At 45.2% G+C, this 22141-nt stretch overlaps 1 protein-coding gene and 2 long non-coding RNA genes across 3 annotated transcripts; 1 reads left to right on the forward strand and 2 right to left on the reverse strand.

Annotated features, from left to right (window-relative positions):
• Nucleotides 1-185: 185 nt before the first annotated feature.
• On the reverse strand, nucleotides 186-4077 carry LOC135406609 (uncharacterized). The gene is made up of 2 exons (XR_010426369.1): nucleotides 2457-4077; nucleotides 186-1998 (listed from the first exon to the last, which is right to left on the reverse strand). It is a non-coding gene; the product is annotated as an uncharacterized LOC135406609 (long non-coding RNA).
• A 12753-nt stretch (nucleotides 4078-16830) lies between these two features.
• Nucleotides 16831-20210, forward strand: IER3IP1 (immediate early response 3 interacting protein 1). The gene is made up of 3 exons (XM_064640951.1): nucleotides 16831-17024; nucleotides 18502-18603; nucleotides 19351-20210. Exons 1-3 carry the CDS (start codon nucleotides 16934-16936, stop codon nucleotides 19404-19406), a joined length of 249 nt encoding a protein of 82 aa, XP_064497021.1. The 5' UTR covers nucleotides 16831-16933; the 3' UTR covers nucleotides 19407-20210.
• On the reverse strand, nucleotides 17258-21774 carry LOC135406608 (uncharacterized). Its single transcript, XR_010426368.1, has 2 exons — nucleotides 21645-21774; nucleotides 17258-17344 (listed from the first exon to the last, which is right to left on the reverse strand). It is a non-coding gene; the product is annotated as an uncharacterized LOC135406608 (long non-coding RNA).
• Nucleotides 21775-22141: the final 367 nt, after the last annotated feature.

The following is a 22141-nucleotide window of genomic DNA, read 5'->3' on the forward strand; positions in this document are numbered from 1 at the left end:
TGGTATTTTGCCTGCTGTACGAATTACGATTGTACTCCTCTGGAAATATTTTACAATTTAATATTGAGTGTAATTAAGAATATAATCACTGTTATCAAAAAAAGTATTTAACTCTGTTGTAGTTTCTTTATCATTCATGTGGATAAAAAGTCTATAATAAAAAAAAGAAAACTATGAGATAATAGTTGCGCTTCCCTGTAATTTAATGCTATGCTTACTCCACTAAAGCAAACAACTGGGAAATTTATCCCCAAGAATATCCTTGTATAAGTATTTTAATTCACAAATAATATGTTGAAGCGTTTCATGGTGGAAATTCTCTGCCTCTGGTTGTTTGGAAGTAGATTTAGTAGCATTTCAGGAAGTGCCTTGTGGATCCACAGAGATAGAGGGAGACATGCCAAAGTTGACTTTTGAGACTGCAGACATAGTCCTCCAGGTCTTTTCTTGGTAGTGTGCAACACCCTGATTGCCAAGGCTTTCCTGAGTGAATTCATCTCCATGCTAAAGGTCTCAGTTCCAGACACTGTCATCCCTGATCCAGAAGATCTCCCACACCAGTACAGCACCACCAGCACCCCAAAGTGGTTTTGTCCATCCCCAGCACCTGGATGTGTTGCAGAGTCGCTCTTTCAATATTCCCCTCGTTCCCAGCAAAGGCCTGGGAGATTAAACCATCAGGCTTTACAGCTCCTCGGTGCAGCCAGAAGATCTGGAAGCCAGGGTGGGAAGGGTAAAGCCTGGTTTTGTGCCCTTTCCCTGCATAGGCTCTGGTAGTAGGTGGGCTGTCAGGACTCACTGAACTGGCAGCATTATGGCCTTTGTAGGGTGAAAAAAAAGCAACAAAAGCACCAGAAAAGCTGGACCAGGTTCCATCCGTGCCAGTGCCCTGTTCCCAGTTACAGATGAAAGCAGACACTTTGTGAAAGCACACGAGCAGTGAGAGATATGTTCCCAGAATATTGTTTTAGCTACTCATGATTTACTGGTTATGGGTTTTCTGACCTAGACATGATGTCTTGTTTTTAATAACCCTCAATGGATTTTTTTCTTCCATGAACACAACCAGTGACTTTTTAAAACCCAGGCACACTTTTAGCAGCTTAGAGCATCCTGTGACAATAAACTCCACAGCTTAAATAGAGGTTGTGGGGGAAAACAAGTTTCTGATGTTTTGAGCAGCCAAATTTAGCCTCATTTTGTGCCCTGGGCTACTTGTACTGGATGAGACCAGTTGCCTGTTGACTGCTGGCAATCCCTGTCCACCTTTTGCATATTAGTCATGATTTCATAGGCATCTGTGAAACTTTCAGGTTGTCTTTTTTCCAGGTTGAGTTGTAGTCATCTCTCCAACACAGGCAGTCCCGCAGCTTTGTAGCCTTCATGAACCTTTTCCCAGTCACCTGCATCCTTTATGAGATGGAGAACTAGCTGCACAGAATATTCAGGATACAGGATCCCGTATAGATTATTGTACAGAGTGACACAGTGCTGTTTCCCGTGATGAATGAACCTGGCTGCAGCGTGGTGGTAAAATCTCTTAACCGCTGTAGATCAAAAATTTTGCCCAGACATAAAGCAATCCCGCTGCTCAATAAGAAATTACCGCCCTAATGGCTTCTGAGTGCCAGAGCTCCTGGATGTGGTCAGGCCAGCAGAGTAACCTGTTGTCCCTCACCATTGGAGAACCAGCCTGTTCAGGCCCAGGAGCAGACACAAAGCATCCCCTGCAGATCTATTTGTTTTCTGCTCCCAGCTCAGCAGTGTTCAGACCATCGTGTTCCCCAGGGACTTCCCACAGCAAGTAAGCAGCCCCCTATACGTGCTGTTGGAGTTGAGAAACTGTGTCAAATGCACAGTTCACACACGTGACAGATTGAATAAGCAACAAATACGCTTCGAATTGAACATTCAAGCTTGAAATGTCCAGTTTCCACTTGGAAATGGAAACACCACTTGCCTGGGTTGTAACTGATTCACAGGGCACAACTGCAAATGCTGCAATGGAACATGTATCTCAGAATCAAGCATGAATGAGATGTTTTGAGTTAAAAAAATAATCATTCCTCACGCTAATAATGTGATCCTAGAAAACAAACAAAGAGCAGTTGCCACCTAAACAAATCTACCTCGATAAATAACCAGGGAAGCTTTCTTATCACCAAGCTTTTTGTTTGCTTTCCTCTTGTGCCAAAGTTTGTACACATTAAGGTGACAAGGATCCCATTAAACACTAGTGTTTCAGGGACTCAACCCTCAATGTTTCCACCAGCTGGCATCATAAGGAAAAGGTAAAAAAAAAGGATACTGGAAGATTTACCCAGTAGTTGGTATGGTTCTATATGCAGTACACACTCCCTAAGGGGGTGTTCCCCTGTATTTGAACTTGGCTAAATCACTGCCGTGGCCCTGGCAGGGTTGTGTTTGAGCCCACTGGAGTCCTGGGGAGCACTTACCAGCATGGATGGGGAGTCAGTCCAGCTCTGCAGCTTCTCCCAAAGTGGTTTGGATGTGGCCACCCTGAGCTAAAAGATGATGAATGTCTCGTTGGGTGGATGAAGCTCTTCAGTGCCACGTGGGAACGGCCCCAGCCACATTTAATTTACTCACATGGAACAGCACACACTGTTGCTGCCCTTAACATAAAATGAGTGACATGTTAGTGTGGAAAATAAACATTCAGCTTTTCTGACACATGACGTGCAGCTTGTCAACACCTTGAGGAAACCTGCGTAGGTGACCAAATATCACTTCCACGGCTATTATCACATGAGAGGCAAAAGGTAATAGCTGTCTAACAGACCTTAGCTTTAGCCTTCTGTTCATCAAAATCCCCTGAGAACGGCAAAAAACCCCAGCACAGGCCACGTGCTGAGCTGCGATCTGAATTTTGGATTGATGGGATCACTTTTTACCCCACGGAGTTGTTTCCATGAACTGCTCACAACATTTCCAAACTGGGCTCCGTCCCTGAGGTGTGGTGGTGCTTGTCCAGGATGTAGGACACACATTCTTTGCTTCTGAGACTCTTTAGCGTAGTTATTTATGTTGGTGAAGAAGTGCAGCAAGCAACAGCATGAAGGTGTGTGCTTTCCTTTGTTCCAGGGCATGGGAACACACCTTCTCTCAGGACCATAATTTTAGGTGCCTTCAAGCCATCTCCCTCAGTGACCTTGTCTACCTTTCGTTGACCTTGTTCTGAAACGGCAGATGCAATCCACAGAATCCTAGAACAGTTTGGGTTGGAAGGGACCTTAAAGCCCATCTCATTCCATCCCCTGCCATGGGCAGGGACACCTTCTACTAGACCAGGTTGCTCCAAGACCCATCCAGCCTGACCCTGTGAGTCATGAACAAGCCATTGGAAGCAGACTGAGCGTTCACTGCTCTTGAGATCGATCACACTGATGAATAAATGCCTTAATGATTAAAAAAAAAAAGTTGACTCTGCCAAAATAGGCCAATTAAAGGTAAAGATACAGAAGTTTTGTCTGAAGTGTGTATGGCAAGCAGGTTAAGGCCCTAATAATTAATAGTAAAGAAAAAATGTGTGATTTTTTTTTCATTACTGATCAGTTCAATTCCTGCAGCCTTATGTCTTCTGTGACAAATTAAAGACCAGATTTCTTTAAGTTATTTTTCCTTTTCCACAATTTTCACGTGAAACCTCAAGGCAACTGTGCCAAAAGTTTTGTATAAATTCTGCAGTGTACAAAAGATAGCTCCTCCTCAGCAAACCTGTATTTTTTAGGCTATATCAACAAGGAATTAACAAAAACAAAGTGTAGCATTTGCTGACCCTCTTGGATAACCAGTTTTACCCCACTGGCTTTTAGGGATGAATCACTCTGCTCAGCAAAACTGTTGGGAGAGCTCCTGTAGGACATCTTACTGTTTTCCTGTCACGTCTTGTAGCTTTTTTCTTCCTCTAAAGGGTTTATCCATGGAGTTTATGCCTAGATGAGCATGGCAGGGGACTGAAACTAGATGATATTTAAGGTCCCCCTCCAACCCAAATCGTTCTGTGATTCTGTGATCCTAAATGTACTTCAACACGATTTTATTTAACTGTCTTGGACTATTTGAGAGGGCTTTTTATTTCGTTGCATTAAGATTATGCTTGATACGTACCCTCCTCTATGAAATGTTTTATTTCCAAACTCCTAGCCAAGAATTCACTAATAAATCCCAGAGCAGGTAATAACCTACCGTGGTGCTAAAGCTCTGGCCTTGCATACAGCTTGTGCCCTGTGGTGTGCACCTCTGTGGCCTCGGACACACTTGGCTGGTTCCCCTGGTCTCAGTGGGACTGTTTTTATCTCTGCTGGCAGTTTGCAGTAGTGGACTGCACCCAATCCATGTGAGATAAGATGTTTCTGCAGGAAAGAGATGCCTCTTCCACCACAGCTCCCTGCTCTCTGATCTCAAGCTTCTCCACAAAACTGAGTTTGAAGTGAGGTGGATATTGGGGTTTAAAAAAAAATTAATATGTATTAAATTAAAAAAAAAAAAAAAGAATATTCCCCTTCAGGAATATTCAGAGCATCCACTGCTTATTCCTTAATGTCTTTGAAACTTCAGTGAAAGTGAATTTCCATTTATACTAGAAATTTGTGGAGAAGAACATGTCCCAGTTTCTTCCATTACATCTTCACACTGGGCACATACAAGGGATGGAGATCTACCATATAGATGTTCAGTAGCTTCCAGGAGTGAGGCCTGCTCTGTATTTAGCAGCTTTTTCCCTTGGGACATGATCTGAATACCAGAGAAATCAGTAAAGAGATTCCCATTAGCTCTGGTGACCTTTGGAGTCTGGATCAGACTCAAAAATCACAAATGGTTTCCACAAAGCAATCTCAGTTTTGATTCGAACTTTCTCTTAGTTTGATAAAGAAGGAAAGAACCAGCACTTGCCAGAATATAAAGTCCTCCCTTCTCAGGAACTCTTTTGTGGCATCGACAACACAGAAACTACTTTAACAGCACGCTTGTTCTGTCTTAAAGCCAAACAAAAGGCCATTATGCCCTAGAGGACGGAAGAGAAGGTACCCACACACCAAGTGTTCTCCTCTGTGGGTGACACAGAATGGATAGCTGATGTGTGGCTTAACAAAAAATGTATCTGCAGGCCTGCTCTCTGCTGTTCCTCTCTCCGTAAAATCTGTTTAATGTAGTTAATTTGCTGTTTCCTTAAGCCACAGTCAAAAATTCACAGCTGTCGTTGTGCTCAGTGCCTTGGACTGTGGACACCTTCCAAACAATCTCCAGGGGACTTGGAGAGGTGCTTTGGTCCTGTTTGGTCCTGTGACGTAAGAGGCGCTGAAGTTGTTGTGCAGTTATTTATCCAAGCACAGCAGAAAAACCTGTCAATCTCTATTGTTTTGGAACACCTGCCGGTGTGGGGTTTATTAATGTTTTCTTAGTACCTGTATTAACACAAAAGGAGCCTCCACCCTAGGGCACCACTCCCTCTTTGACCACAAAGCACAGGTAACCACAGCTTTTCACGAGAGAAGTTGGTGCAGTTGCCAGCTCAGCTTCAGTCTGGTGTAGGGAATGGGGGCTTTTGCAGAGCAAAACGAAGTCCTGGGCTGTGGAGATGTGACTCCCCCATACTGAGGCATGGGAAAAGGTGGGTGCTGCAGAGGTAGATTGATGCTACCCTCCTGCCCATGGTGCAGTGAAGCCAGGCTGCAAGAAACACCACAATGAACCACGCTTGAAACCCTGAACTGGCTCTCTCCACTGGACAGCTCAACAACATCCCCTTAAATTCCCACCTTGTTCCTTTCAGTGCAAAGAGCCAGGTCAGGCTGTGTAACACCCAGAGAGCAAGGATGGGGCTCAGACTTGCCATGGTCCCACGGTCAAAGATGATGGGGTTTCCTTGCCTGGAGAGCACCCAAACCCTGCCTTCTCCACCCAGCTTTCTGAAGGAGGAAGGGCCCAAAGGCACCCCTCCTGGGACATGGCATGTTCCTGCAGTGACTCCTGAGCACAAGCTACAGAGGCGGTTTTCCTGCAGGAGTTTATGCACATCGGAGGGTCCCGTGCCCAGCGGAAGCCCTGGCAGGCTTCTGGGTGGAGTCCAACGGTGCCTCCTGCTCCACCAGAAAGATTGTAAAAGGAATTGCTTAACAAAGGGATGGTGAGTAAACCCTCTGTTTGATCCACCTCCACACTTTATTGATTGTCCACACACGGAAGAGATTATCCTGCCCTAATAAAAACCTCGGAGAGAAGGAAGCAATCAACAGAGGCAAATGAAGTGAGCAATTAGCCTGAAGCCCTTCAGAGCAGCTTTACTTTCAGGCAAGGTCTGAGCAGCAGGATGCTGACACAGGGATCTCCAGCAGTCACAAGGTAATCCAGATATTTGTGATTTTATTCTACTCTATATTTTAATTAATGTAGTGTATTTCCTTGACTTTTTCAAGCTCAAGGTTCTCCTTAGGACACCTTACTGATGTTACAAAAAGAGGTGGTATCTTGGGAGGCTGGAGGACTCTCTAGCAATCAAGTTGGTTTTCCATTCTCAGTGTCCCTCTGCCCATTTCTCCCTGCACCGGGGGAAATTTCACGAGATCCTGACACAGACACTGGGCCAACATTTCAGTTTATTCACATGCATTAATGGGCAAGATGCAAAGCCTGGACCATTGGTATTTGCAGCCTGTAACAGCTTGGGGACATTTCACAAAATTACACTGCCTGGTTTTACCATCCAAGCTTTAGAAAAAGTAGGACCTGCAGGTCACTCTGGTTCATGTTGATAGGCTGTAGTGATAGGATAAGTGGTGATGGTTTTAAACTAAAATAGGGGAAAATCAGACTAGATAGAAGGAAAAAATAGCTTAGGATAAGGGTGGTGAGGCACTGGCACAGGCTGCCCAGGAAATTTGTGGATGCTCCATCCCTGGAGACATTCAAGGTCAGGTTGGATGGGGCTGGAGCAAGCTCCAGACTGGTCTAGTGGAAGATGTCCCTGCCGGGGGATTGGAACCTGATGACCTTCGGAGGTCCCATTCTATGTGGAACTTTTAGACCTCAGAACATATTGCCAGACAATTTATTCTTATATTTATTGACTGGATACATCCTGTGATTCCACATTTTCTTTCTATTCCAGAAAAAGGAGCTAGAATAGAGTATAATAATGTCTGGAAATATGTGGGTGCTTATGTGTGTGTCTGTGATTTTGTGCCAGTATTCATGCAGGGTGACACCTGAATCTGACCTGAACACTTGCTTTTTACACATTATACTTTCCAATAATAAGGGATGTTGCAGCTTTAAGTTTCACCAAGTGGAATATTAATCATAAAATCAAGAGTCAAGAGGGGTCCTTGAGACTCCCATCCATGAAGAAGACTCTCTCACACATGTAAGACTCATAGTTAGCCTCAGTTTCACTTGAAATTTGGTTAATGATACACCTGTGCCCAAAGAAAGTTTTACTCATCATTTTGAGAAACTTGGTGCTTGGATGAGGGTTTTGGTATTGCTGTGGTAAGGTAATGTTCTTTGCCACAAAGCAAGACATTGTATTTTGGGTCCCTGTTACCCTTTATTAAGTGATGAGTGAGATTTTTTACAGCAGTTAAGCTGTCCCCTTCTGGAGGCAGTAAAAGACAAGGTGTAACCTCTGCTCTGTGTCCTGAGGCAAACTGGCTGGGAGTAGATAAAAGTGTCTACTAGATATGCTGGAGTGTGATGCCAGCATTCTTGTCCATGCCAAGATTCCACCCCTGGAAATGTTCAGTGCCAGGTTGGACAGGGCTTGGAGCAGGCTGGTCTAGTGGAGGTGTCCCTGCCCATGGCAGGGGGATTGGAACTACACAGGCTTTATGATTCCAACCCAAACCATTTTAGGATTCTGTGATTCTATAAAGATTAGATGCCGTAGACAAACATCAAGTCAAGCTCATTGCCTTCAAAGAAAAATCCAGTTTTTTTGGGTCAGGTTAACTTCTGCCTTTTGGATCTGTCCCTTAACCCATGCTGCTTTAATCTCCAGTCTGCAGAACAGTGATAGCAAAGTAAGTCAGTTGTAAAGATAATACCTGTTAAAGATAGTGAAATGGTCAGATGTCCTAAAGGAATGTAAAATGAATGTGCTGGGTTTGAACATTAAACAGCCTTCTGAATGTCTGTCTGCTTAATTTTTCAGGGTGGCCTCTGCTGATGGCGAAGGTTTCCACAACATGATGGTTTTTGAGGAAGAAGGTGTTTTACTCTCCTGTCTGTTTCCATTAGAATCTTAAATAAGTTTGACAGTGTTTTATTTGTGTGGTGACACTGCTGAGAGTGTTATCAAGTATGTAAGGCAGATACAGAGTGTTGAACAGGCTCAAAAGGAATAGATGAATCAGTCATGATAGAGCCATTTCTGTTGGGTTTTTAGGGTGGGAAGAGTGGTGCAAATAAAAGGAGGGGTTGCACCAGACAAGAGGAGGACTTGGAGGCAGAGCTAGATGGGAGATATGAGAAAAATTTCACTCCTTTATGTTTGGAGTTAAATCCAAGAGCAAAATTGGATGAAAGCATATTGAAAAGGGTGAAAGTGGATGGAAAGTGCTGGCTGGAGAGGCAGTAAGAGCCAGGATCCTACTGTGGCTTTACTGTGAACAGGTGGATAATATGTGGAATGACACTGTGGTCTAACAGTGCAGGGCAGACTCTTCCACCCTGAGATCCATAGGGCTGCATTTCAGTCCCAGCCCTGAAAAGCAGCTTTGCTTTGTTCTTTGGTAGGTAAAGAGCCACAAATTAGTAACTGAACTGTGAGATTTTTGAACAAAGAGTAGTCCCCAGGAACACCCTCCTAACACAGAGCTGACCACCCCATGGCTTGCAGCAGAAGGACCGTCAGCATTTGCACCCTGTAACAACCTGGGGTCATTTCACAAAACGCTGCATTTCTTAAAGCTCTTTGTTGGCAAAACTAACCTCTGACTTCCATGTTCTTTCCAAGGTTCACCACCCTCCACTTATGCAATTGTCATGGTGTCTCTCAGTGGGAGCCTCTTGCTGCTGGTTGCCATCAGTGTAGCAATAAATGTTCTCCGGAGGTGAGTGTCGGGGAAGTAGGAGGGGACCCAGAGTCACCAAGGGAATGTGTGCGGGGATGAATTCCTGCATAAGCCAGGAGTGATCAGGGAGCCCATGGGACGAGTCTGCCAAGCCCTAGTGCTTCCTGGGGTCTTCCCAGGCTCCTTCATCAGCAATAACAGTGGCTGGAAGATCACTAGGGTGGGTGCTTGCATAATATCAATTTATATCTAGTCCAAATTTTTCTCCTCATTCTCAGATTTTGCATATATTGTGTATATATATGTATGTGTGTGTGTGTGTGTCTGTATTAAAATTCAATTAAGGCAAATTAAGAGACCCAAGCCCCTAATTCTCTCTACTGCCAACATTTTAATTTTTTTCAATGAACCTGAAGCCACAAAAAGACGGACATTCCTTGTGATTTTTGTTTCTCTAATGAGAAAGTAAATTGTATGTTTTGAGAAGTCTCTTCAAAGCAAAATTTTGTTCAGTTTTAGTTTGAATGCATCTAGCCAAATTAAGGAGGGCAATGAGGTCATAAGATGTGTTTTTTTGAAGGGCAGAAAATTGAGGGGAGAGGAAAAAGGCCACCTCCATAATTAAATAAATCCGCTCTATCCCAGCTATCAGTTCTGTGCTGTCATTAGTTACATCCTGTTATTAATTGGATTGGGTTCAAAATACCAGCAGCTCCTCATGCTGATAGGACACCCGACAGTTTGTTTTTTCTCCATTTCTGTTGTGCCAGGCACTGCACATCGAATTACTCCTCAAGAAACCTCAGGACACCCGCGGTGGTGGAAAACGTTACCGTGACAAAGAACAGCTCTGAAAAGATCTCGACGGTGGATTTGGCTGGCCCAGCATGTGTAAATTACCTTCCTGACAAGCAAAATGCACCCCCAGCCAGAGTCTACCATCTCTAAAGAGACGATTTCCATTTTTGAGCTGGTGTTCTTCTTTGCTTCTCCTGCTAAAACCCCCCCCAACTGCAATGCCAGAGCAACGATGGTCCACAATTTCTTCAATCTGCAGCTTTCCTCCGGAGAGAAAAGGGGATAAAGGGCTCAGGGATATGTGCTAGTGAGTGGATGGACTGACATGGTGCACTTCGTTTTCTCCACCATAGCGCTGGACTGTGAACTCGTACCACAAAAGTATTAGGAAATGCAGGAAAATTACTTTTTTTTTTAATGGAAGTGGAGAAAAAGCGTGGATACATGTACCTTATCTCTGTGATGTGTTGTGTTAAAAATTTACTGTAGAGATTTACAACTGCCCATATTGTCTCTTCCTGTGGGATGAGTCATGGGAATAAAATACAGGGGGGGATTCCTGGTTATTTTTACAAAGATTTCCCAATCCCTCTGACTCACTGTGAATCCCAGACGCTGCGCAGGTGCCTAACCTTTTGCACATGGTTTCTGACTAACCGCAGGACTCTGTGGCTCTGCTAACATTACTGGACAGGCCACAGTCGAGGGAATGGCCTGAGGTTGTGTCAGAGCAGGGTTAGGTTGGATCTCAGGAAAAGGTTCTTCTCCCAGGGGGTGGTTGGGCACTGAACAGGCTCCCCAGGGCAGTGGGCACAGCACTAAGGCTGCCAGAGCTCAAGGAGTGTTTGGATGATCCTCTGAGGCACAGGGTGTGACCCTTGTGGATGGTCCTGTGCAGGGCTGAGGGTTGGACTCGATGATCCCTGTGAGTCCCTTCCAGCTCAGCATATTCTGTGATTCTCTGAAGTCACCACGACTGTGATTTGGTTTTTTACCCACCCACTTTTACAGCCTGATGAAGGATACCATCTATTAATCTTTAGTTAGTACTGCAACTTCCCCATCACTGATGACCTCTGCCTCTGGCATGGCACCAGCTTGCTGGGAACAAGCCCGACTGTTCTCCCCATTCAGGTGGCAGATAATAGGGATCAGGTTAGTCTGGGATCTGGCACCAAGAGGGATCAGTGTGCTCCCTGCATCTGGCCAGCCTATTCCAACTTCATGCCCTTTGCTAACTGCTGCTAGGAACCCATGGGTTACAGCCTATGAATTTCCTCCTCTTCAAGGCTTAGATGGGGCCAGTGGCTCATTGGGAAAGCTGCTGGTGGAGAGTTTGGCCCCAGCAGGACACACTGGGACACCAACACACTCGTGTCAGTTCCTGCATATGGTACTTGTCAAAAGAGGGAGTTGGAGCAGGCGCAGGAAGATGAGGGTGCCCTGCACAGAGCCGGTAGGCATTTCACAGACCTGAATGAAAATCTGTGCCACAGAGGCAGGTGGACTTTGATCACCACTGAAACTCCTCCGGGTTTGTCCTAAAAGGGCAATTTCAGTAATTTTTCTATTAGCAGAGGTGGAAGCCAGACCTGATTCCGAAGCTGCAGGCACATCAGCCATCCCTGGTGGATGCTCAGCCACAGCAGGTTCCTTTGACGAGATAACATGATCCTTTAGCCATGGCTCCATTCAAAACACTGCTACTGACACATATTTCCCATCATCCAACGGAAACACGTCTGCACAAGTCTGTGGTGGCAAACACCAACTCTGTGCCTGTGGGAATTTGAGCCACTTGAGTTTCCCTCTTTCCACACCTGTGTTGAGGGAGCCACTCCTGCCTGTCTGCTGCTGTAACACCAACCTCAGACATCCCTTCCCCTTGCTGTCTGTAATATCCCTGCTCCTTCTTCAAAAGGACAAAATCCAACCCCTTTCAAAATTCATGAAGCTGATTCCCCAGCTTCTAAATCCCTCCCTAAGACCTGCTGCTGCCTCAGCACCTACAAATCCTGCCCATCTGTCAGCAAGGAGGCTGGGCTAAGCACAGACTTTTAACTCTCTGACAAAGTCTATTTGTTTCCTTGCTGCCCTGCTGCCCACGTTGGTCTGTTTTTGATATCCACTGTCTTCCAGCTGAGACATGGACTGGAAAAGTCCTACACCTGTCACCTCTGCAAAATATCTGGCACTGAGCATAACAGGATTTGGTTCTGGACTGGTGTATTCCAGCAAAAACACAACACAAGCGGTGCCAATAATCATAGAACAAGGTAGTGTCACAGAGTTGACCTTTAAGGTCCCTTCCAACTCAAATCATTCCATGATTCTATGACAATACTGGAATAGTGATGATACCAAGATGAACAACAGCATGTGTGTGTGTTTTTGTGTCAGCACTAGGCAACAACTGGCTTTTAAAGGCTGTTACAGTTACAGAGTCAAGTACAATAAACTTAAGAAACAGCATCGATAAATTTGGGTGCAAATTCAAAATTTTGTATTTGTTTTCATTTCGTTCATCAATCCCCAGGCAGACTTTTTGTGTATGATGCTGTATTAATGTTCTCTCAAGGCACAAACCTTAGCAAAGCTGGCAGGCTGTGTTTTTGAAGGGGGAAGCTCCTCACTTCCCAAACAAGCAAGGGCAGAGTTGATCCATGACTCACGGACAAGACAAGGACCTTTCCTGTACCTAGCTGCTGAAGGGTAAGAACCAGATATAGGTTCTCTCAACTGTACAAAATATTGTTGCACTCCCAGCTTTGGTGGTGAAAAAAATCATATGGACATTAAATCAGCTACTCAATTTGTGAGTCAGGTGCATCATCAACCTTTACAGCAGTTTGACAGTGCTATAGGTGTGATGAGCAAGGGTTGACAAAGGCTTTAGTTCCACTGTGAAATGTAGCAATGAGATTTATTTATAGCACCTGACTGAGCCACAGAACCTAAATTTTTTCACATGCACAGGTTTTCTCGGTTAATGGAGTTACTCACGGTAGAGGTTGGTAAGAAAGTTGCTGCCAACGAAACACATTTCTTCACTTTCAGCTTGGGATGGTTTAGGCCAATTTCCAGCCTTTCCTGTGCCTCAAAAACACTCTTACTGAATATGTCTGGGTATGTAAAATATCTAAAGAAGGAAATCACTAAAACTAGTTCAGAAAATAAACTCAGAAGAAGGTGGCAGCAAGGGTTGAAGTCATGACAAGTCTTCCTCTGGCCTGGTATTTGTTCACCAGGAATAAACCAGTGTAATCCTGAAAACTCACAAGGAACAAGCCTAATTCTCTGCAGGGGACAGTGAGACCCAGTGAGATGTGCTCTGTCTGACGATAGTGAATGATAAACTGAGAATAAAAAATACCAAGGACTCCACAATACTTCACCAGGCTGAAGTTCAATCCTTTGGCATCTGTAAGGTGGTTTAAAAATCTCCTTTATGGTGATTGACTGCACCCTGCAGATGACACCACAGGAATTTACTGCACTGAAACGTAACACCTTAATGAAGGGGGGGGAAAAAAACCCTTTCCTTTTAATGCAAGCAACTTTGTCTGGTTTTCCCTTCAACCACGTAACATGATTCAGAGATAAGACTCTGTGGTTGTTAAGTTGCCATGATGGATTTTACAAAGGGGAAAATCATGTCAAGTTTATGTAAGCTTGATAGCAGCTGCTCTTTGGAAATACATCTTAATTATGGGTAAAAATACTAAGCCATAACTTGTATAGTTATTGTAAAAACCTCATTTTTTTTTTTTTGGTGACATAATTCTAAGCATTAGCTCTTCACTGAGGTTAGCATTTATTTATAGGTTGGATATTGCAAGGAGGTAGCCCAGGAAATGCTACTTGATGATGGTGGTTATTAGACAAGCCTGTTAGTGACCCCCCCTATTTATCTGTATTTAATTATAGAATTACTGCCATAATGCCCTAAGTGTATCTGAGAACAAGAGTCAGCTTTATTTGTGAGACCATTATATGCCACCACTCACAACTTCTTAAAAAATGGTAATGGCCTTTGGGATGAGATCTTTCAGCCCAGTATTGACTTTCTCTGCATGTATGGAGTTTGGCAAAATTCAGCTTTTTTTTTTTTTATTACTTATGGATGGAAAAAGATGACTTGAATGATAAAAACTTGAAATTTTGGTCAAATTTCGGGAGGCCGTGGGCACCTAGAAATGGCTCCATTAAAAACATTAAATGGACAGTTATTAGGAGTTTTGCAGTTATACCAAATTTAAAAACCTAGATGAGAAATAAAGAAGTTAGGTTGGAAGTTTTCAGCTTGCAAGTGCCAGTACACTCAGGTATCCCCACTAGCTGCTGACATATGTGAAGTTAATCTGATGGATATGTTTGATTTTTGTTCTCTGTTCTATCTCTCTTATTTCATAGCAGTTAATTTTGTGGGTAAATTAGTAACAAAATATGCTACAGCTCTGATGATGGGGTGCTTTCTCTTGCCTCCTGTTCCAGTTATAAATTGTGATGTTATTTAATAGTGATGATTATTAAGATGCATAATATTATGCCACTGACTATAACAAAGTGAGTATTTTTGAAGAGAAAGATGAAGATAAGAAGCAGCTGAAGTGTGGTTTTGTCCAGGCGGTGTCTGAGCATCTATTGATTATATGCTCCCAACACTTAATTAATTGCTGAAGTATCAGATCATCTCATGTTTGCTGGTGAGTGGGTCTTAACATGGAGATGTAATATTGATAAATGGTGAACAATTTGCCCAGATCAGAAATCTGTGGCAGAGCAAACAGTGGAGGTTGGGGTCTCTCCAGTCCACCACACTAAGCACAAAGTTATGATTTCTGTCGCAGTGAATGGGTCTAATAACCATCAAAGCATAGTGATTATGCAAATCATTGTACCCTGATTGAGCAATAAAAGCTATCAACCATCCGGAGTTAAGGGGTTTGTGTATTGTATGATTACTGAGAAATAAAATCAGAGTGATTATGCAAATCACCCCCTTCAGCCAATAGGACTGAGGGATGCAATGGGAAAAAAATGCCTATTTGTGCCTCAATAACAATATCCCTCAATACAGTATCCCTGAGCTCCAGTTGCTATTATTTTTGTTATTTGACTGCAGAACCGCCCAGAAGCCCTGATCAATCCAACATAAAAGATAATTGTTTTCTTCTGGATTTTGCATCATTTACATGTTGGACAAACGACATTTGGGATCTGGGCTGAGTTCCTGCTAGAACCCTTAGTCGGGGATATAACAAAAATCAATATATATTGAGGAAACATGGGGAGGTGGGGGGTGGAAGGGGAAATGCTGTCCGTAAGATTAAATAAAAATATAAACCCGCGTATTTTTGCATATGTTTTTGATTAATTCCACTGATAACCAGCTTACTAACGAGGGGTGGCCACGGGGGCTGCCCCGCGCCGGGCGATGTCTCCCTGCCGGCTCCCACCGCCGGGAGACGCCACGTTACTGCGTTACTGGAGGAGGAGGAGGAGGAGAAAGAGGAGGAAAGAGAGAAGGAGAAGGAGGAGGAGGATGCGCCTTCCTCCCGCACCCACCGAGACCGAGGGCACTCGGTACGCGGAGAGCGGAGCTTCCCGCGGGTCACCCGCCTGTGCCGGGATCCAGGGGCTTCGAGGGACCCAGGAGGTCCGAGGGATCCACGGATCCGAGGGATTCAGGGGGCTCCGAGTGTTCCACGAGGCTCCAAGGAATCCACAGACCGAAGGATCCACGCAGCTCCGAGGGGTCCACAGATCCGATGGACACCAAGGGCTCCAAAGGGATCCATGGGGCTCCGAGAGACCCACAGACTCGAGGGCCCAACGAGGCTCCAAGGGATCCATGGATCTGAGGGATCCATGGACCCGAAGGACCCGGAGACCTGAGTGACCCATAGACACAAGGGATCCAGGAGGCTCCGAGGAATCCAGGGGGCTCCGTGGGATTTACAGACCCAAGGGATTCAGGGGGTTCCGAGGGATCCACGGGGTTCCGAAGGATCCACAGACCCAAGGGATTCAGGGGGTTCTGAGGGATCCATGGGGCTCCGAAGGATCCACAGACCCAAGGGATCCATGGACACAAGTGACTCATGGACACGAGGGACCCACGGGGCACCAAGGAATCCACAGATCCCAGTGATCCACAGACATGAGGAATCCACAGGTCTGAGGGATCCAAAGGCCTGAGGAATTCACAGGCCCGAGGAATTCACAGATCTGAGGGGTCCACAGGGCTCTGAGGGACCCACAGGCCTGAAGGATCCATGAGGCTCCAAGGGATCCATGGATCTGAGAAATCCACGGACCCCAGGGATCCACAGATCCAAGGGATCCAGGAGGCTCCAAGGGATTTACAGACCCGAAGGATTCAGAGGGTTCCGAGGGACCCACGGGACTCCGAGGGATCCATGGATCTGAGGGACCCATGGAGCTCCAAGGGATCCACAGGGCTCCAAGAGACCCACAGACCGGAGGGACCCATGAGGCTCCAAGGGATCCATGGATCCGAGGAATCCACGGACCCGAGGGATCCATGAATCCGAGGGATCCGCAGGGCTCCGAGAGGAGCTCCCAGAGAGCTCCGAGGGATCCACACGGGTTCGAGAGACCCACAGACCCGAGGGACCCACGAGGCTCCAAGGGATCCACGGATCTGAGGAATAAACGGACACGCGGCATCCACGGGGCTTAGGGGGAGATCCAGGGAGCTCTAAGGGGATTTACAGATCCGAGGGATTTAGGGGGCTCCAAGGAATCCACGGATCCAAGGGACCGGGAGGTTCCCAAGAATCCCCGGGCGGTCCCAGCTCCAGGACGCGGCTGCCGTGAGGGGGAAGCCCCGCCCCCCCCGCCCTCGTGGGGCGAGCCCCGCGCGCTGCCCGAGGCCACGCCCCTACGCCACACAGTGTAGACAAGGCCCCGCCCCCTCCGCTCGCGGATGCCCAGAGCGACGGCCCCGCCCACGAAACCCCGCCCCGCAAAGCTCCGCCCCTCCCTAAGCCCCGCCCCCCGCCACGTCCCGGTCGGGCTTCGCTCCCGATCCCGATCCTAATCCCGGTCCCGGCCCGGCCCCTCCCCGCCGGGCCATGGCGTTCACGCTGTACTCGCTGCTGCAGGCCTCGCTGCTCATCGTGAACGCCGTGGCCGTGCTGCACGAGGAGCGCTTCCTGCGGCACGGTGAGCCGGGAGGGCCGCGCGGCCCGGGGGAGGGATCTGGGAATTCGTCTGGGATGTGGGGATGGGTTCCCGGCCGCTCCCGTCGTAGCTTTGTCTCTCTCTCTCTGTCTCTCTCTCTTTCTCTCTTTTTTATTTTTTTTTTCCCTGTAATTGTGTGTTTTCCTTGCCCTTTCCCGCTGTTCCACGCCCGTCGGGATGTTTGGTGCCGTGCAAAGGTTTTCCTTCCTCTCGCCGCGCCTGGTTTTTTGATGAGATGGCGCTTCTCGGCCCTCGGGGTCCTCAGGGTTGGGCATCCTTGTCCTTCAACGGGAACCAAAGCTCTGCAAAACAGAGAAAATCCATCACGGATCTGCAAAGCCGTGGAAAAAAATACTGATAATCCAGTTCCCTGATCTGGAGAATCCTGACTTTTCTCCACGTCTTTTCTCCACGTCAGGCTGAGCTGGGATTTTTGGCGGGAGTGCAAAGGGTTATCTCCCGTTCCCCAGTTGGAATCGCTACAAGGGATCTGCTGGGTGTGGGTTTGGGGTTTCCTTTTGCTTTCCTGATGAGCAGCAGCTGCGGGAAAAGGGGGATGTGGGGGCTAACGGGATGGGTGAAGCCACTTGTCGGCCTCGGGAGACTTGGGAATAGCTCCAAGCTCATCCAAGTGGGAAACAGCACCTTGCGAGGCAGGTGAGGGAGAGGACGAACCACTCTCATCCAGGTGCCAGCTGAGCGAGGGAGACAGAAGGGGGGGGAGGAATCCCACAAAAGTCGTCCCTGGAGAACAGGAACTCGCAGGTTGGGCATTGGAACTGGAATACAGAGAGCTGCTCCATGCTCCACTCGTCCCCTGAATGGTAAGGGCTGTGCCTGGCAGGTCTCAGAAATCCCTGGACACATCCCTGAACCCGTAGCTGTGCCTCCCTGCAGAGGGTCAGGACTCCCTTGGAGGGCTTTGACAACCTTAAGGACTTCGGTCCTGCTCGGAAAAGTTCCCATTTTTTTCCCAAAAGTTCTCTTTTTTTTTTTTATAGCAGGTACAAAGTCGTCATCCTGACTTTTGAAGTTGTGCTGGCTGTTTTTCCTTTCTCAGCGCTGAGGCTTCATCACTTCACCCTCATATGCAATGATTTGCTGTTTTATTTTCAGGGCTGTGAACAGACTGTGGTTGGTTTGGGTTAATTTTGGCAGGTGTCTTTTTGAAGCCCAAATGAATTCTGGTGTTTCTCTGGGCACTTGGGGAATAGTAGTGTGTTAAAAAGTTGAGGGTTTCCTTTACAGGAGCATGGATCTATCACTGCTTAACATCAGGTTTAACAGTTTCCAGTCTATTCTATGAAAATCTGATCATGGAATAAAGCTAATAGGTGGCTTGCCTTTCAGTGTTAGTGTAAACCATGTTCAGGATGGATTGTTCATTAAAATTACAGCATTGGTTTCACGGTTTTGGGCTTTTTTCCCTAAAGTGTTTATCTGTTTTTATGTGACACAGTTGGCTGGGGAACTGACCAAGGGATTGGAGGATTTGGAGAGGAACCAGGAATTAAAGCACAGCTAATGAACCTTATTCGATCAATACGAACTGTCATGAGAGGTAAGGAGACATAATTATTATTGTTGTTGTTGTTGTTGTTGTTATATTGTGTTTGTTTATTTGTTGTTACCATTCTGAGTTTTGTCTTCCCTTGGAGTTTGGGAGCTGGGGGGAATCTCAGTGGTCAATCAAAGTGTGCAATTAGTTTCACCTTGTATAAGTTCAGTTTTATGGCAAGTACCTGGTGAGGGAAATGTGATTTCAGGGATCCTGAGGTAAACCAGGCTTTTGTGCCTCAGAAGATGGGGGGAAAATATGCTTTATTTGTAAGTTACTGATAGCTTTTTATTATAAAGCACGGCAAAAATTCCTTTTTTATGTGATGATAGAGAAGAAGTAGCAAATCTTACCTCTCAGGCCCACCACTGAGGGAAAAACATTTATTCTAAATCACAGTAAAGCCAAGGACAGCAACTGACTTTGAGATGGTTTAATTTCATTTGGAGAAAGAGATATCTGGGTTAAAGTTAAAACAGAACTCAAGTCTCTGGATTAAAGTTAAAACAGGCCATAGAAAAGTATTTCTGCTGTTGCTTCCTACTAATTTTTAGTATCTCAGGCTTTGAGCCTGGCTCCTTCCACTAGTCCCAATTTTGCGTAGGAAAGTTTAAGTGTATTTTTTAGTTTTTTGATTGATTCTGCTCCTTCTCCCAAGGTATTCTCTGAAGATAATATGAAGCTCGGTGGTTTTGTGATGTGGAAAGGAAAGCTTTCACAATTAATGTTCTTTTCTTTTTCCTTCTGCAGTGCCATTAATAGCACTGAACTCCATTACAATCATTCTCCTCCTTTTGTTTGGCTGAAGACACCTCGTGAAAATCCTCTGGACATCCAAAGAAGCCAGTTGCTGACCATCACTGCTCTGAGTTTTCTGGGATCCAGCACGGTTTAGCTCTCAATTTGACATCCAACTTAAAATAATAAAGACACTATTTCTATTCATCCTATTTCCCCATGTTCCCTTTCAGTTTCATTAACCAAGATCACGGGGATCAATGCAACAATGCTGCAAATGTGTTGGACTGTGACAAGTTCTGTTTCTGCCTGTTCATAGTGTTGATGTCATAGAATATTGCAGTGACTGTTAATATAAGATGCAGTTTTTAAATGTCTCGTTACTCAGGGATGAATTTCCTTCAGTACGCTTTCCAATTTGTTTTTAAATTGAGGAAAACAGCAATGTTTTGGTGTGGGTTTTTTTTTTCTTTTTTTAATTTCAGTTACTACCACAGCACTGTTTCATAGAATATGAACACGTTATCAAGAATTCAATTCACGTTATAGGGGACTGAAGTCCAGTTGTGATATGGAGATAAAACCAGCTGGGTAAAGTTCTTATTCTGGCTCACATTGAAAGTTGAATTTTCCTGGTTTGATTGAGAACAGGATTTTTCTCTTCAAATCTCTTCAGTAGTTCATGCTGACGGTAAAGTCAGCATGTTAAAAATAGGTGCAATTGTTGTGCAAAATCAAAAAAAAAAAAAGAAAAAAACCCACCTGTATCTGAAGCTGGGCAACTCTGTATTAATTTAGCCTAGCAGGGGATATTAATGATTAGCATTTGTTACTCTTTTGTCAAGAGTTATTAAACTTTTTTGTGTGTTAAACTTCCTCGTGGTGATTAGTGTGGTCGAAGTGGGGAAGCATTTGTATTCTGAGATTCCTGGGAAATGTGGGAGGAGGGGAATATCATGGGAGAGGGGAAATACGCTGCCCTTTCAAATGCATTTCTTTGTTAAAAACCCGCAAATTTGCAGCCTCTTCTGTTACTGCTCCTTCCCCCACCCACCATCTTCATTTGTTAAATTAACATCTTCGAAAATGAAACTGTGGAAATGACTTTGCAGTTCTGTCTCTGAGAATATTGATAATTGCTTTGGTACAGGTTTCAGTTAGGCTGCTGAGTTAGGTCTGATTGAAGAAGCTCATTCTCATGAATTCTAACTTTTCAGAAAAGTTAGAATTCTTGTGTCTGTTTCTTTGCTAAAGTGTTTTACCTTAATTTTAATGAGGGGATGCCAAGGGAAACCTGGCAATTTCATTATTTTAAAACAGCTTAGTTTATAATCTCTTCTCCTGACACCTTGACGTTGTATATGAAAATGAATCTGTAATATGTGTAAATGCATTTAATGATCAGTTGCAGTGTTTTGGCAGAGTAAAATATATCCAGGAGGAGAATTTTGTGTTGTTTCCTTTTTTTTTTTTTAAGTGATTTTTGTAAATAAATTCTGAATTTCTAAATTAAGCACTCTCTTTCCTAACTCACCCTCCACCTCTGTACAGTGGGATTATCTCAAAACTCATCTTCATCCTGTTGCAGATATCAGAGTTACTGTTCTTACAGGAAATACTTAATTTTTTCCCACATCCCTGTGAGAGAAGGGAAGCTCTCTCACTGTGAAGCTGTATTTTGGCATCATATCTTTGCTGTGAAGCTGTATTTTGGTTTATGTAGCAAACCTAATGAGCCATGGCAACGTTGGCCTGAGGCAGAGTAGGTTCTTTAAGTTCTGAAGTAGGTGGATCTGCTAGAAAGCATTTATTTAATATAATCTTTGTGTAATTCAGAGGTGAAGAGGGTACAGCCTGTCTCAGTTTTTTCATGTATCTGTCTTTCATAGAAAATGGGCAGCACGTTATGTGGAACTGATAAAAAGTGGATTGAAATGATAAACCACTTTGTGTTGCTGTAAAATTTTGAGAAAGAAAAGCACTGGTTGATGTTACCACTGTTGTTTCATTGGAGTGCTGAGTGATTTGAAGCACAGCTTGTGTATCATTTAATTTTTATATCTATTGACTGTTAAAATACTAAAATAAAAGCCAATACTAAATATTACAAGAAACAGATTTAAAAACGGGTAAAAGCTGATTTCCCCCATTTCCTTGTCCTTCCAGGAGGGGTGAAGTTCCAGTGTGTGGCTCACAGCACGTGGGCAGATCCCTTCCAAGTTGGTGAGGCACGTGCAGGGAGAAGGAGCAGCGGATTCACGCAGCAGGAAATCCTGCATTCGAGGCAAAACTGGGACAAGTTTTACCTGAGAGATGCAAGATTTGAAGGGCAGCTGGAGATCAGGTGTCCCAGGTAATGAGCAGGGGAGAGGACAAGGGAGTGCAGAAACAGCAAGGGAATAACCACACTGCTGTCTCCTGGTGTGGCTTCGAGCAGTTCTGGAACAGCTCTGCTGTGACTTAACAACCCCGGCCGGGGCTCGGGTTCTGTAAGGACTGGGAATGTGCAAAATGAAGTTTCCCCCTGGCAAAAAGCTCCAAGGCCGCGCTCCAGGGGTCACCTCAAACCATGCAGAGCATCATCACTTGTACCTGGCATGGAAATCACTGGGTGGTTCGGGTGGGAAGGGACCTTAAAATCACCCGGTTCCATCCCCTTGCCAAGACAGGGTCACCTGGACCAGGTGACACAGGAATAGGTCCAGCTGGGTTTGGAATGTCCCCTCTGAGGGAGACTCCACGACATCCCTGGGCAGCCTGGAATATCAATATAATCTTATGCATGTATGAATATAATAAGTGG

This window comes from Pseudopipra pipra, chromosome Z (genome assembly GCF_036250125.1).
Source record: "Pseudopipra pipra isolate bDixPip1 chromosome Z, bDixPip1.hap1, whole genome shotgun sequence".
NCBI classification, from domain to species: domain Eukaryota; kingdom Metazoa; phylum Chordata; class Aves; order Passeriformes; family Pipridae; genus Pseudopipra; species Pseudopipra pipra.